This window comes from Onychostruthus taczanowskii, unplaced genomic scaffold (assembly GCF_017590055.1).
Source record: "Onychostruthus taczanowskii isolate IOZ18803 unplaced genomic scaffold, ASM1759005v1 scaffold40, whole genome shotgun sequence".
Lineage (NCBI taxonomy): Eukaryota > Metazoa > Chordata > Aves > Passeriformes > Passeridae > Onychostruthus > Onychostruthus taczanowskii.
In genome coordinates this window covers 3,602-20,391 of record NW_024501460.1, presented here as the reverse complement: position 1 = coordinate 20,391, position 16,790 = coordinate 3,602, and the positions used below count along the sequence as shown (strand labels likewise).

The following is a 16,790-nucleotide window of genomic DNA, read 5'->3' as shown; positions in this document are numbered from 1 at the left end:
ATTCCATCTTGGTTAGACATGCCTGACCACTATACCATGGGTTACCACATAACTCTAAATGCATGTGACCTCTTTTCACTCCAAACTGCTGATCTCATTCCCATCCAGCCCTCTCCTTCTTCCTTCTCCTACAGGCCTCATACACTCTTGCCACAAGTGCTCATAAAAACAGCTGTTTACACCTGCAAATCATTCAGACTAACTTGTGGTTTTGCTAGTCACCAATCAAAATACTGAATACCAAAAGCCTAACTAAAAAGAGGAACCAACACACTGGATTGTAGGAATTATGCTGGAAGTAATCAAAGCAAGATGGTTAGGACTATTTAGAGTACAATGGTCAGGGCATTACCTTAAGCATCTGGAAGGTACATGCCTCAACAATTTATTCAGTTATCTTTTATCCAGTTAACTCATTTCTACTTTTATGAGACTCTGTGAACAGAATTTAGATCCTTGATCAGATGTGCTTCTAATCCAACAGCACCAGGATAAGCAGGATATTTTATTTACCTTTTAGTGCTATCTTGTAGCCTTCCTCCCAATTGCAGAAAGAACTGGAATCCTGTATCAGCTGCAGCCAGACTGGTATAGATTAGCAAGGAAACAGGCAGTCCTCTTCTCCATTGAGGACTAACACTGAGTTGTTAAGAGATTTAAACAAAGCATTTGAAGAATGTCAAGTTCACTTCCATTCCATCTGTGCAATTCCAAAGTGGCAACTAATGCATATATACAATAGATAGAAGTATGCTATCCTTTTCTAGGTTTTCATTAGAATTTAAACTATTAAAAAAATATTTATACTTTGGAGTTGTGAATTGTAAAAACACTTCCCGACCCATATAATTAAAACTGGCTAGTACATTTACATAAAAATCAAAAGGCAGTTCAAGTATTTGTAAAACATCAAAACTTAATACAAGTAACTTTCTGCTTTTAAGACTTGGAAACTTTCAATGTTTTAAATTGCAATTAAAACGTGTTCTTTCTGCTGAGACAGTTAAAGACAAAAACCCACAAAAAATCAAAACAAAACACAAATAAACCTTAAAGACATAAAAACCTGGTGCAAGGACATTTCAGCAATAGTGTCTTCCAAAGTAGAGAAGCCAATATTTTCTAGCAGATGAGATGAAAGACAAACAACCATATCCCTGTATAGTTTTTTTTACTATACATGTAAGCAAATGTTAGATTAAAACTGAGTTACATTTTTGTGAAAGACATTTATTGAATACAAAAAATCCCCATTACATTCAGCCTTATTATAAATGATTACACGCAAAGAAATTCAAAATATGTGTGTAAGATCAACAGTCTAACTGGCTGAACATTTCTGGAATTTAGATAATTTATGAACCCTTACTTCTCAACTGTACAATAATAAAATTCAAAAAAATACACTTTGTCTTTCCAGCAATACTAGTCAGAGGGATTCTGTGCTCATGGTGTGAATGGCTGCCCACACTTCGGCAGCTCTTAGTTTCATGATTTTAAGTGTAGGACTTCCCATACTAGAAACAAGGTGTATGGAGAAAAACAAAAACTTACACACAGAGTTCACTTTGATCCTAAAAGCTGCCAGCCACAGTTAAAAACTGCAGGCTTACAAGTACCATTGTTCATGCTGAGGCAATGAAGCTCAGGGTCAGAAAAGCTTTCCCACACAGAAGAGAGGCTAAATACATGTTCACATCAGCGCTATCCAATTTGGAAGCCCTACTGTGGATTTCCAAAGCTATCAAGCCTCCAGCTGTATATCTTGGATATCCACTTGTGAGACACTAGAAATTTTCCTATTGCCTTTGGAGGGATTTTATTTACTACATCCAAGACATTGTTTCAATGTCTGTAGTCTTTGTATAAAGTAAAACTAAGGGTATAAACCTACAGTTTAGTTTTTGTACAAGGTAAGATGAGACAAACATCGTGAAACCTCAGCTCATTTTCATGAAACTTCTTCACACCACTTGTTATCACTGCCTCACTGCTGAACACTGACATTTCATGTCATAAATTCAAAGATACCAAGATTAAAAAACTGATTTGCACAAAAGAAATTTGAAATAACTTTATATACACAACAAAAAGCCTTCTGAAAGTACAAAAATAACATCTATATGCCAATTAGTTACCATGCTGTGAGAGTTCTTTCAGTGCCTACACATGCAAGACTGTAGCCTAGATTCAGAATAATTCTGTATCTGTAGAATGTATCAGAATATAAAAGAGATTAATATGTGACTAACTCTTCTTATTTTCAGAATTAATACGTATTCAAAATATCTCTGTAACCAATACTGCAATATTCCAGTCTCTGCATGTATATGTGTAGATAAGCAGCTTCCATCTCAGTCAATTTTAAAATCTCCTGTACGCTGGTAATCCACACTAAAAAGCTACGATGGCTCTAACGAATCTAGTTATACAATGCAATTCAAAATGTACAAAACTATAAAAAGGGAACATTTATTGCCATGCATGAAACTTAAGTATGTTCAACTAAGAATTGCATCAAATGCATTTCTGTTTAACAACAAAAAAACCACACAAAGCAATTTACATTAACACTCTTAACATTAGATCAGCAGAATTAGATCTGACTAAAAATACAAGGGTAAAACACATTCCTTTTGCTGGTGCCTATCAGATCTTCAAATCCATGGAAATAAAAACCCAGGAATCTTCATTTCCCACAGTCAAATCAGATCATGAAATCAACTGAAAAGAGAAGTGCATTAGTTTTCTCCTTTTTCTCAATGCAATCACATATAACGTCTCCTTTTGTATTAAAAGAGAGTGTATGAAAATACTCTCCTTTTGCTATCACAAAAAACCCAGAACATCCCTAGAGCAGACAAACTGATCTCTCATGCCTTTGCTGATAGCGACACAGGGCGCTATCTTGCTTGCATATGCACAAGACACAGACACAGCAATTCTAGATAGCCACGTATCAACATCTCCCAGTGAAGCCACAAGAAAATGAAGTTATTTTATTAACTACTGTAAGTGAACCTCACTTCTATGGTTCCGTTTTTAGTTTCAGGGCAAGCAAAAGTAATGAAACCTGACTTTCTTTTTACAAATTACAAAGCTCAGATTGGACAATAAACCCTCTATCATAAGTACAGTAGATATGGCCTGATCTTCAGCACAGCAAACTTAAAGGCAACATCATCATAACTGTACCACCAGTATAGAGAAAATCTGTCTATTCTCTTTTGCCTTAGCTGACAGGTCTGCTGAGCTTGTACAACCTCATGCATTGCTATCTATGAATGCATGTGGCCAGTGCCTGAATTAGAGTGCATCTTGTAGCCAAGGTTGCAATTTAAAGCAAATTCATAGCTTTCAGAGCACAAGTCATTAAAAACTATGATAACCTTAATTCTAGTTATGCTTACCAAAGAAATGAGTAACAGCAGTAGTGGCATGCTAAGAAAAGAATCTGAAACAATTCTTTAAAGAGGGAAACGTAAGGGGAAAAAACCCCTAACCAAATATCAAAGGTCTAGGTTTAGGTGAGTACTAAATTTTCAATATTATACAAAAACCTATTAAAATTGGTGTAAGAGGATGCCATGCCAAGCTGAAGGAAAAAAATACCACTCCAACCCAGAGCATTTTCTAAATTATAAGTCTTTACCTCTTTGACTGTTTTCTTAATGAAGTCTTTTCTGTCAGATAAATCATAACTAGGATATTTTTCATACACCTAAAGAAAAGTAAAAACAAAACAAAAGTATAAAACAAACATCAAATTACTTTCATTCAATAGGTGGTATGTGTAGAAGAAGCTCAAATGAAATTAGGGCAAAGAACCATGTTGCCTCTAGTACTACAAGTGCCAAAATGCCGTCTGTTAATTAGGGGAAGAGACAAACTTATTTTCCTGTCGTAATTTTGACCACATAAATATTTAAATGCATGTACTCTTTTATGTTTGTTCACTGACTAAACTGGTACTATAATTTTTCACATCAACAAACTGAAATGCCTAGCTTGTCATGTAAGAATGCTCCAATTTTTGTTTTAAATGCTCCCTTAAGTAGACAGATAGCCCTGCATTAGTGTAGGAAGACAAACAATTAATGAAAAATAAATAAGCCTTGGTATTTGATAATAAGTAAAACTGTGATCCTTTCAAGAGACTAACAGAAGAGTCAAAATATTTGAGTGCTATTGTACAACTACTCTGGTTAACAGGGTGGGAGAGGACCAAACAAACAAAAACTAGATGCCAGCACTGACAACCAATTCAGAGTATTTTATTTCAGCATACCAAATTTCAGGCTTCTAGAATGACTATAAATATGAAAAGACATTACACACAGTTTTCTCGTAACTTCTGGTTTAGTTTTCTCAAGACCACATCTTGAAATTATCAGGAAAACCAAACATGTGAGTGATCACTTTTCTCCACCTTTCCCTTTTCTGGCCACATGGTTCACACCTCTTCTGACAATTAATGGATTTCTTGCTGAATCGATTCAACTCACTAACTCAGCTGAGAACTATTCTGATAGATGCTGGTAAGAGACAGCTGAATGGACTTACAAAGAGAACATATCAAGAATGAGTGTGCAAGGTGAGCAGCAGAAATGTACAGAGCACAGGGGACAGCCCTCCCCTATAGACAGCAGCAAAGCTGCTGCACCATCTAAACATGTCAGATATTTGCACTGTCACACATGGCACTTGGTTTGGAGGTAATACTGCTACATCCTTGGTAGCTAATTTTAATATTTCCTTTTTAATGCTAATATCAATGTTGCATATCTAAAGACTAAAGCTCTCATTGTTATAGCTATCAGCAAGTAAATAAACCAATGCAAAACTATTTAGTTTCTGAACAACAGAGTACAAGCCACCATTTCTGAAATGGTGATCAAAGTCAGCTCACAAACAATCCACCACCTATAAAGAGACTGCAAAATTGTACTGACCTCCTTGCAGATTTGTTTCATTGTAACCTCCTCCAAATTTGCATTGGCCAACAAATTCTTGACAGTTTCCTTCAGTTCTTCATCGGTGGGTGGTTTCTTCAGTTTTTTAATTAAAGGTTCATCATCTGAACTATCCTCAGACTCGCTTTCTAAATATGAAGAACAAATTGGATTGTAATAAGTTTTCAGTTTGTCTGTTTTCCTCCTTAAAAACAGAAGCCATCAGAACTTTCAACAAACATCCAATCCAGATATTTTTCTTTAAAATAGACATCTTGCTAGACTATCCATTTAAAAACAAAGCTAATGCCATCAGTACTACATTTATTTATGAATTTGTGTAATTATTGATGAACCTTCAATTTACAAAGCAACAAGAACTCTAAAAAGTATGGGACTAATTTAATCTATCAAACTAATGAAAAAGACTTATTACAACAACTCTAATTCAGGTATTATGGCCCTAAGAAAATAAAAAGTAATTAATTCCTTTAAAAAGGAGTTTCTATTTTTTTTTTCCCCTAGCTGTGTCACACACACTCTTGTAATTTTGCAAACTTACTATCAGAAAGCGCCATGAGAAGAGAACAAATAGGGAGAACTTTGTAAACGGAGTTAAGTGAAGGGGCACAGGACACTCCTACAATCTTTTCCAGCAGAAAATGAATTAGACTGAATGATTGCAACATCCATTCAGTTCCTCTACTGCCAATAAGACAAAATTCAAAGCAGATGCCAAACGAACTAGACAATGACCTTACAGAATTACCTATTTAACATTTTGATTTTTGCACTGCAAACATAAACTGGAAACAGAAATGCAGGAGGAGTAAATAAGAAATTACAGATATATTATGTAACTTACAACAAAAACACATATATAACATTTGTGTGTGTATATATATATATATATATATGCGCTAATGACAAAATAAGGTGTACACACAACACAGCCACATTTAGAATACTGAGTTCAGCACAGGCCAGTTACTCTGCTGAGAAATAAGGCTATGAAAGAAATCTAGTGTAATTCTGTGCCCAAGAGTTTACCTGCTCCTTGTAGCAAAGCACTGACAAGAAGGGTAACTAATCTGACCTTATGCTTGTGCTGTAGCATGCACACACCAGTGCCAGCATTAAAGGAAGTTCTTTTGCAGTATGGATATAAAATGCATTAGTAACTCAGACTACAACTGTGACAGACCTGGCTGCTATCGCAGAGTGTCAGAGAATTTAGGGTGGAAAGGACCTCTGGAGATCATCTGGTACCAAAGCTGCTACTTGGAACAGGGCCAACATGGAGCTGGTTACTTGGGCCTCTGCCAGGCTGATGTCCAAACATCTCCACCAATGAGGATTCCACTGCTCCTCCAGGCCCCATTTCTGTGACCACCCACATGGTGAAGTTTCTTCCCTAACAAATAACTACAGTGTCCCTGGTGGCAACTTGTGCTTGTTGCCTCCCATCGTCTCCCTGTGCACCTCCAAGCAGAGCCTGGCCCTGCCTTCCCCATACTGTTCCATTTGGGAGTTGCAGCCTGCAGGATGATCCCCCTTCATTTGTCTCTTCTGCAGGCTGAACGAGCCCAGCTTTCTCTGCCTTCCCTCCTCCACCCTGTGCTCCAGCCCCCTCACCCATCTTGGTGCCCCTCCACTGGACTTGCTCCATGATGCCCATGCTTGCCTTGCTCCAGGGAGCTCACAGCTGGACCCTGCTGCCAAGGCCAGCTCACAGGTGCAGAACAGGGTGCCAGTCACTTCCCTGAGCCACCAGCCCCACACTTGCTGCAAGAGCCCTGAGCACTGTCAGTGTTCCTTATCAGGAGTGCCCATTGCTGAATGGCCTCCGTGAGCTGTCTGCAAGAACCATCTGCCCCTGCCCAGGCCCTTTTTGGCAAATGTGCTTGGCAAGACAACCCTGTCCCCGCCCTTACTACTGCAATCTTTACAGAGTTAATAAGAAACTCAGCGTCTGTACCTTCATGCACATCCTGAGATATGAGAAAACCTATTGCAAAAGGATGCATTGAGAAAATCATTTCTATGTTAAAAAAAACTTGTATCAAGCTGCTGAACCAAAGACACACACGGGATACACATCACTGGATCAATAACAATATTTGCATAAAGCCACTGCAGAGGCCCAAACAGAACTTCTCCAATTGTTCTTCCAGCAAAATGGAGAACTTTTCCGTTTATATGCAAATAAAAACTATACTCATGCTCAGCAGCATGACAGCAGGAAATACGTGAAATATATCCAAATCAACACCTTTTTTCATTAAATACTGTTTCAAGGAAAGAAACATCAAGTAGCAAACCAACAATTTACCAAATTCCATTTTCTTTCACAACAAGGTGCAAAGCTTGCTTTCTAATAAGCATGCCAGTTAAGCTGCAAGGCAATGCATGATGAAAGATTTAAAGCATTTACCTTTTCTAGAACTGTTCTGGTTTTTCTTAGTAGTGCTGCTGTCTGCCTTCTTGACATTTGCACCCTTCACAGGCTTTTTGGTTTTAGAAGTCGTCTTCTTAGATTTTTCTCTTTTAGATGCTTTTCTAGGGGGCTACAAAAAGAAAATCAGAAAATTAATGAGTATTATTTGAACAGGACATACCTCTTTTCCATAAAGGAAAATTTTCCGCTCCGAGGACAATTTACTCCAAACGCTCCATGCCTAAGTTTCCAACAGAGCTGGTGCAGCAAAATAGATACACTGCCTACATCCTTCTAACTCTAGTATACCAAAAGCTGTCATAAACCTAACTCTCTTAAAAAATGCTGCAATCTTAAAGCTGTACAAACAGATATCTTCCATTTCATCAGGTCCTGTTTTCAAACTAATTTGACAAACCAGTGCTTTTGTAATAATTAAGCTTTTATTCCATGCACCTAAACTTCAGTTTCTGAAGACTTCAGTCCACTCAGCCATTGCAGACACCTAACTGCTACCTTTTGAAAGAAGTCAAAGATGACCCAGCTAGACAAATGGAGTTTACTCTTAGGCCTTTTTGTTTGTCAGAATTTTGTTTGTTTGAAGGGTTTTAGATTTTTGTGGTTTTTTAATAACTGAGTTCTTAGAAACATGACAACAACTGCCTCTGAAATAGATATTCCTCTCCTCACAGTAGAAAGCCTGTTTTCCTGAAGAAATTAACACATATGTCAACTTGTAATATTTCAGCCCTCCTTCAATTCGTCGTTAGTAAGTAAAGAAAAAGGCACAGTAAGAATTAAGGTTGTTTCATGGAGGAAATTCATAGGAATTTCCTTGAACCATCTTTTACATTAAACCCAGCACCTATCAAAATGACCCCAACAAAACAAACTGTTAAGTTACATTAATTGCCTTTCAACAAAAGATTACTACTATTTCCTACAGCTCAGGCTATCAACCTAACAGCCTGACACACTTTCATTTCAACAGACAGAATGTAACCCAAGTAAACAGTGGCCTTATATTACAGCCAAGGATTCCACTGCTTCCATAAGGAACTTTCTTGGACACCAGCAGTTTGACTTTGTTGCAGGGGTCTGATATGGCAGAATGGTTTTAAACTGAAGGAGGATTGATTTAGAGGAGAAATAAGGAAGAACTTCTTCTACAATAAGGGTGGTGAAACACTGAAATAGGTTGCCCAGAGAGGCTGTGAATACCCATCCCTGGAAACATTCCAGGCCAGGCTGAATGAGGCAACCTGATCCAGCTAATGTCCCTGCTCATTGCAGAAGGACTGGACCAGATGACTTTTAAAAGGTTTCTTCCAAACCAAACTATTCCATTATTTGATGCTTCTTGCCTAGTATGCAAAAAGTTTAAGAAAACACAAAATACAATGAGATTCAGACACTTCAGAGATTGCAGGGATCTTTCCAAGGCTGCCTACTATGTTGCTTAATTTAAGACACAAAACCAGAAAAGAGAGTTTAAGATAGAAAACCCAGGAGGAATATGGAAACAAGATCCCAAACCAATGCAGCCAGGTAGATCAGTGACTCCTACTGAACTCAAAGCTAAATCCTAGGTATCAAACACTGCATTATGAAATTACAATAAAATCATCACAAGATGATATAAGAAATATAATCAATTACATTAGCAATCCTGGCTGCCCCAAAATGACACATAGGAAATGGTTTTATAAGGTGCATACATACACCCAAGAACCAGAACTTTTGCCTTTTGTCTAAATGATTCTCTAAATTTAACACACTAAGAATTTAAGAAAACTTTTTATAAATTGCAAATGTGCTTCCTTTTCTTTCAGTTAAACATCACTTACTCCCCAACTCTGTATTCCAAGAGTTACCAATCCATAGCAATGACATAATGTTGAAAAACAAACAAAACAACTCATTACCTCATCTTCACTTTCTTTTTCTTCTGAAGACTCATCCTTTTCCTTCTTTTCATCTTCTTCACTACTGGATTCATCTGACAAGATCTCTGGGTACTTGGTACGTTTTGCTTTTCTTGTCGTTCCAGAGCTAGTGCGCTCTTTTTTGCCACCTTTGCTTTGTGGTTTTTTGGACTTTGGCAATGGCTGAGAGACAAGAGATGTGTGTATTCCAAGTAGGAATACAAAAGCGTATTTTAAAAAGAAAAATTCTTTCCAATCACATCAAAGAATAGTAAACAACTATAGAGGTGTCTTAACACAACCCAGGACTATTTTATGTACACTTAAGTCATAGTATTTTGCAGCAAGCAAATATTCACTATTGAGACAGAGTTGAGCAAAATGAAATTTCAGTTCTAAGCTAAGTGCACCCCTTCCCTAACCAAACAAATCTTCAAAGACTGGGTGTTAGAGAAGGGAAGCAAGAAAAGTTACTTCTAGATTGTTCTGTTACCTACCAATCCATAAAACAAGCCTTTTCTTCTGGTAACAACTCAGAAGACAAAGGTAAGAATTTTGTTACATCTTATGCAAACCTGCATTTTGCCCTAACACTGTACCTGGAAAAGCAGCATGCCAGACCCCTTATTCACATCACTTCCCAGGGTTTGCTGGGAATAGATTTAGTTTCCTGCGCAACAGTGCAACTATTTTAGTATTACTTTTAGATTAAAAATTGGAAGTCCAAGAAGATTAACAACAGAGTTTAGCAGTCTTGGCAGTGGTACCCCGAATCTACTGCACTGATTTTGTACTCTGCAACAAATTCCATTTGGTGACATCCAAATGTGATAACAATACATTTGCCAAATACAGCAAACATAGGTAACATCTGAAGCTTGATTTTCCTGTCCTTTCATGTATTTATTCTCCTCCACCCACAAAGCAGAGGCTAATTGGTACTTGGGACCGGATATTCTAATTAGCTCCATGTGTTGAACTCACACTTCTGTGCACTATCAGTTATGTAATGGGTACACCCACATGTAAACAGAAATTCCGTTTAAGCCCTCACCCCATTATGGATGCCTGCAGCAGTAGAACTACTTTCTTTCAAGAAGTCATTCCTACTTCATTAAGTTAGAATAGAAATTGTATTATCACTGGAAACAAGCATACAATGAGCAATAGAGAACAGATGCATTTTCCATCAGAACAGAGCTATAAAAGCAAGCGTAACACCTGCATCTCACCTTGCCCGAAGATTTTGGATGCATAAGGAAGTTTAATATTCTGGTTACAAGCTCACTATTGACTCCTGATCTTTCCAAGTCAAGAACTTCACAGATGCTTTTCAACATTGCATTTCTAAATCTGTAGGCAGAAAAAAAAAAAAAAAAGAAAAAAAAAAAAAAGAGATTCAGTATCACATACTAAACAATTGACATCTGACTGCTAGAAGCTGCTGTCTGGTTTGTGTCTGCACCTGGCAATATATATACACAGTCAACTACACTTCCAGTCGTATCTAAGGTTAAGCAAAGAATCACCACTATGTTACATAAAGCAAAATAAAACAGAATTCCCCAAACCATATGTCTGCATAACAGGATATTTTAAAAAAGTTAAGGAATCATAGTAAAAAAAGTATTAAGTAAGACCTTTGTTCATCTTGTTCAATGATGTTAAAATATGACATGCAAGGGTAAAGACTGGGCAGAAATCAACCACAGAGGCAAAACAAATTAAGAAACCAATCAACAGTTTGTGTTCCACACAGCTACAAAGAGCAGCAGAAGCTACCACAGTAAGGCAAGCACAAAGGGCTCTGCACTTTCATATGCAACCCAAAGCAACCAGGTTTCAGAATATTTGCTGCTAGCTGTTGTTTCATATGGAAAATATAAAAAAAATTTGCGCAAAATTACTTTATTTTGCAGCCTTTTTTTTGGTAAGGGGAAGTAGCCAATTAAACCTTTGGGAAACAAACAGTCAAAACTACTGTTGGGAGATAGAGTTTGTCTTGTAGATTCCCACGTATTTGACAAACCACACTCCTGTAAAACTGCAAATCTGAAGAAAAAAAAATTTGGACATTCCAGATTCTGGAAGCCTTTCCACTATCAGCAAACAGGCACTAAAAAAACTCCCAAGTTTTAGAATATATTGTGTAGATGTTATTAGTTCTTTCATTTGTTACAACTAGCTACACAAATATGCAAGAGCATTTTAAACCCTTTCAAGTTGCAGCATCTTCTCCTGTTGATGGAAAAGCAACTTATGAAGGGAGCCAGTAAAAATGAAAAACAAAAGAAAAAATTCTGAGACTAGTTCCTACAGCAATTCTTGTATGTTTAATATATAATAAGCAGAAATGGCTTTGATTCTGAAGGAGGAAGGTTTTGAGGCATAGAAGGATGCAGGTTTGCACCATGAATGAAGTTACAATGTGCTCACAACACTATGCTTGCCATGGGAAATAATGCTTTCCTCTCACTTGGCAGAACAATCTGCTAGTTAGTATGCAATAGTTAAAGTCAGGAATGTAGGAATTGTGAATAAAGTATTCACAATATAACTCTTAATACATTTTAAGCTGTCTTAAGAGACCAGTTTGTGTGATTAAAATGAACTCAGAAAAAAATTACAGAGCTCTACTAAACAGCCACCTGGCTTATAGTACAACTTTAACCTCAAGTAAAACTGTGAAAGAAAAAAAAGAAAAAAAACGCATAGCATGCATCAAGCCATGTTATCAAGAGACCATTACTTTTTTAACATTTCTTCCTTCTTTTTATATTGGTCACTTCCTTTTTCAAATGGAAACCCACTGAACTGACCCACATTCTTCTTTAGGGATGCAACCTGAAACAGAGCACACAGATTACTTTTCATTGCAAGCAGTTTAACAGATTTCATCAAATTACATTTGTTAACCTTTCATAGAAGAAAAATATGTTCTAGAATTTTGTTTTCTGTTGATATAGCTACACCTTTTAAATCATAACCTACATGGATTATGCCTTTACTTATCTCATGACAGACAAACTAAAACAATTAAGTTCAACTTCTTGTGACTGTGGTACTTTTAATAACTTACTGGACAAAGCCACCTGCCATTTCAAGCTCATTTAGAATGTACTGCATGACGATTTACACGTTTGCAAAACTACAACATTATGAAGCTTGTTGCATGCCTTGTATCACGTCATTTGTTACAAAATAGGGAATTTTATTTTTTATTCTACAATCTGCTGAAGTAGATTTGCTTTACTAGCTATTCTGAAGTCTTACATAGGACCATGACGATATTTTTGAACCTCTTATTAGTAGGACCAATTTTTGCACTTACGTACCACCCAATCTACAACTTCTACCATTACATCTGATGTCTGATCTGGGTTGAACTTCCACTGCAACAGCCCTTAAAACGGGAAAATTGCTCCCATCAAGATCACAAGTGTATTTAAGTTTTGTTTTCACTTCATTTCCTTTTGCAAAAAAGAAAAAGTTGTTAAAAAGCAACCCCAGATCTCTCTATCCTCTGAGACTTTTATAACACTATCAATAATAATAATTTCAACTACCTTTCAATACTTCTAAAAATTTTGTTTCTGCTGTTTCTCCACTAGTTTATAATTTTATCAAAGCTGAGCTCCTTTTCCAAAGAGCTTTGTCCAGCAGCTTAAGAAAATTTGCAGGTGATAATGGTATGTTTTATTAAAAGTGTTAATTACAACTAAAAGCACATACAAATACGTGCATACAAAAAAAGATCTGACCTTCACTATATTAAACAGCATTCTGAGTTCCCAAAAACTCTGATTTAATACAGTTTTGACTGAAACCATACTGATATATTCTTTTTCTGAATACTTGTGGCAAAAGATAATTCTCTGCCATTTAAACAAACATTAAATCGGAAACAGTGGTCTGAGAATTAAGAGCTAGCACACATCTGTACTAGTAATATTCAATTTCTGGTTTCTGTGCTAGCTGTTCAAGTCTCTAAAATACCCAAAGATATTTTAAAAAGTTCCAATAATTATAGCACACTTAAATCTGCCTCAACTTCACATTTTCAGAATAAATTTTAGGCACAATCAGTGATACACAAACCACTTCAAGAAAGATTTGCCATTATAAGTGTCATCCTTAAATACAAAATGGACAATATTTTAATTATCTTAAAAAATTGTTAAATATAAAATCTTAATAGTGATTTTTATCACCTTTATCTTTCTACTGCTTAGTACAAAGAGAAAAATAGCAGATAAGCAGCAATGTATTAACACATGGAGTATTTTGAGTATCATCTGCATGTCAGCAGCTTTTAGCATGTGAACCATAAATTATTTCCAACTCATCCTTGTAAGGTAATCCACCATTCCCCCATTAAAAAAAAAAAATCTACATTCAAGAGACTTTTGATTTAGTACACCCTGCCATAGGATTTTTATAGGAAGAGATTTTGTAGGAGTTAAAAGGAGGAGACTTACTTAACTGGTCCTGCAAATACCCATTTCCTAAGTAGCTTGAAATAAATAACACTTAAGAAATAGATCAATACGTGCAAGCGTAAAAAACTGTACTACAAACATTTTCACTATACATGAGAACCAATGGATATACAAGATGGAAATTCTTACAGTGCCTGGCCTGTTGTAGAGGAGTTTGTGCAGATTCCTAAGTTCATCTGTCTTCTTTTTACTCAGAAAGAACTGTATCCTCTCAATTTCACAGAGTTTTTGTCCTTTTCCTGAAACAATTAAAATCATTTATGCTATTTTATCACATTCCATATTTACCTGTATGTTTATAACTTAAAGTTTCTACTGTTTTGTTTTTGGTTGTTTTGTTTTTTTTTAAGCAAAGGAGTTACTTAAAAACAGCATTAGACATTATAATAGGTCAAATATTAAGCAGGCTTTTTCCTATCAGTTAGGCATCCTGACAGGCTCTCTACCTGTCTTACTTGACACTACCTAGATCAGGGTACTAGGATTTGGCATTTCTTTGTATTCTGGCTGCTCCTGCCTTTGACAGTAGTGGTGAGATACCAAAGATCCCATTCCAAGTAAGTTCAAATATCACATAACTTTTACAGTTTAAACTGATGCTACAGAATAAAAGATAGTTTTCATATAATAGCTTTATTGTTTTAAAAAGGATCATGACTCATAAACTAGGTCTCACCTACAACAAATTAGTAATTTCATCTTCTTAGAGTTTTCATTATCATTCCTAACAGTCACAATTCATATGTGAGAAGTCAAGCTTACCCGGTGTAATTGTAAAAGGTTCCTTCTGCAGTGAGGACACTTGCATGGTCAGTCGGTCAACCTTCTTCTTCTCCCTTTTTCCTTCAACAATTAGACTCTTCTCTGCAAAAGAAAGCTTCCTTAAACACCATATTCTTCATTGCAGATCTGACTGAAGTAACAGGCAACACATCACTGACTCTTTGAAACAGCAAATCAAAACCAGATGATGATATAATCAGTACTAAGACACTTTCAGACCTTCGGCTAATAAGCCAATGTGATTCTATGGAGCTGCACGTACATAACTAAAAGTCTCTCTAGTTTTTTACCACAATCCTGTATCCAAGGCAACCCTGAAGACAAGACTAAAGGTAACTTTACATTACCTTTACACATTTCCTAAAGGTAACTTTAGGAAGTTACCACCATGAAACTGCAGGACTACATGTTTTCAGAAACCCATCCTTCTCTCCTTTCACTGGCTTTTTTCAGGTATGAAACTGACCCTGTTTATACATTCTCCTTGGATGCTGCAGTCCGTAGGCACACAGCTCCACACAAAGCACTCTGAAGAAGAATACTACCACCAGATGGGCAAAAGAAGCGTCAGGGATGCCTGCACATAAATTTGTTTCCCACTACTGGACTGGAGAAACCACACATTTCAGCAGGAGAGGCAGAAGCACAAGTGCAGTGGGACGTACTACACATGCCAGGGTACACAGAGAAGCACCCTGCAGGGCACAGTAACAAGGGCCACAAATACAACAAGAGTATTATTCCCAGTAATTCTGTTAGTGCTTACTAATGAATACCTTTAGATTGTTTTACGTACACCCTGCACATCACTCATTTAATGATACCACTCCAAAGAAAAAGCTAAAGCTTCACCTAAACAGTTCATACTAAAATACTTGACCTCAAGTAACACTATCCTAAGAGCTAAACAGATGGTCTGTCCTGGCTTTAACATAGTAGCTTCAAAACCTGTATGAACATAATCAAAACCAGAGCAAAAATAATTTTTTTCTGAAAATCCAATGCTAATTCCGCTGTTTTCCAAACATAAGCATAATCTGTCTTATTTCTACTACCTTTCCTAAAGATAAACTTCATCTCTTCCAAGGATGCAAGAGTATCAATGACTTGGTTTTCACTGTGCCACATTACAGCTCTGCTTCCATGAACGCTTTCCTTTTGAAAACAGATGCCTGGAGAGCTCACAATAGAAATTAACATTCTTGCACAGTAGTTCCTTCATCTTGATTTGTTCTCCTTGACTACCTTCAATTACACACCACTACAAGACACTTGCCTTGCTTGCTCATCCTATCATATTGCTGTAATTTTTTATTACCAAAATTAGTCTAAAGGAATTTCCGCTGACCCAATATAATTACATTTGGCTACCCAGAAAATTAATTCACTGTAGTTAAGCAAAGACATCCCTATTGTTTCCAAAACTACTGCACACTTGGAAGTTTCTCTTTTGCAAACACAGACCACTTCAGAGTGTTACTGGCAAAAAATAATTTGATAAGGGACACTACCTACTATAATCATTGAAAAATTTATACATCAACAATTAAATCCCTAGTACAGAAGTCCAGGATGCTGGCAATTCCTTAAATCTTTTCTGAGACAAATCAGCACCACTGTTTTTAGCACTGCCTGTTACAGACTACTGGGAAGCTATTATGACCCAGGAGACAGAAGCACCATGGAATCTCCTCAGTGATTGTACAATTAGCCAAAAGCACAGGAGACTGCATTCAATAGCTTGGCATTCATTAAAGAACAACTTATTAAATGGAAAAAAAAGTACCCTTTTTCTTCTTCTTCTTCCTCCTCCTCCTCTTCTTCATCTTCATCACTTTCCTCAGTTTTGTTTTCAGTTTCAGGTTGTTTCTCATCTGTTTTTTCTGATGACATTGTATCTTCTTTTGATGAATCAACAGAAGACATGGTGTATGCTTCTGTAGAAAGAGTCAGGGGAAACCATCATCAATAGAACAACATCCATAAAAACCACTGGAATCTTGCTTTTAAAAATTATCTCCTTGTGCAGCAGAAGCAGTACTGTGCTGGTACTGTGATTGTTCACATTCTCCAATCACTAAGGTGTCTGGCGTACACACAGTACAACTTTTCAGAAGAAGTTGTCATCCATTCTGCAATTAGTCTGGTTAAGAACACTCTAAAAGGTTATAAATTCTATTCACACACAAGTCTT

The 16,790-nt window shown here is 36.7% G+C and overlaps 1 protein-coding gene across 1 annotated transcript; it reads right to left on the bottom strand.

Annotated features, from left to right (window-relative positions):
• Positions 1–1,157: 1,157 nt before the first annotated feature.
• Positions 1,158–16,522, bottom strand: DEK (DEK proto-oncogene). The gene is made up of 10 exons (XM_041413278.1): positions 16,383–16,522; positions 14,576–14,670; positions 13,943–14,052; positions 12,064–12,158; positions 10,547–10,667; positions 9,315–9,497; positions 7,387–7,519; positions 4,953–5,101; positions 3,653–3,721; positions 1,158–2,724 (listed from the first exon to the last, which is right to left on the bottom strand). Exons 1-10 carry the CDS (start codon positions 16,520–16,522, stop codon positions 2,713–2,715), a joined length of 1,107 nt encoding a protein of 368 aa, XP_041269212.1. The 3' UTR covers positions 1,158–2,712.
• Between the last annotated feature and the right edge of the window lie 268 nt (positions 16,523–16,790).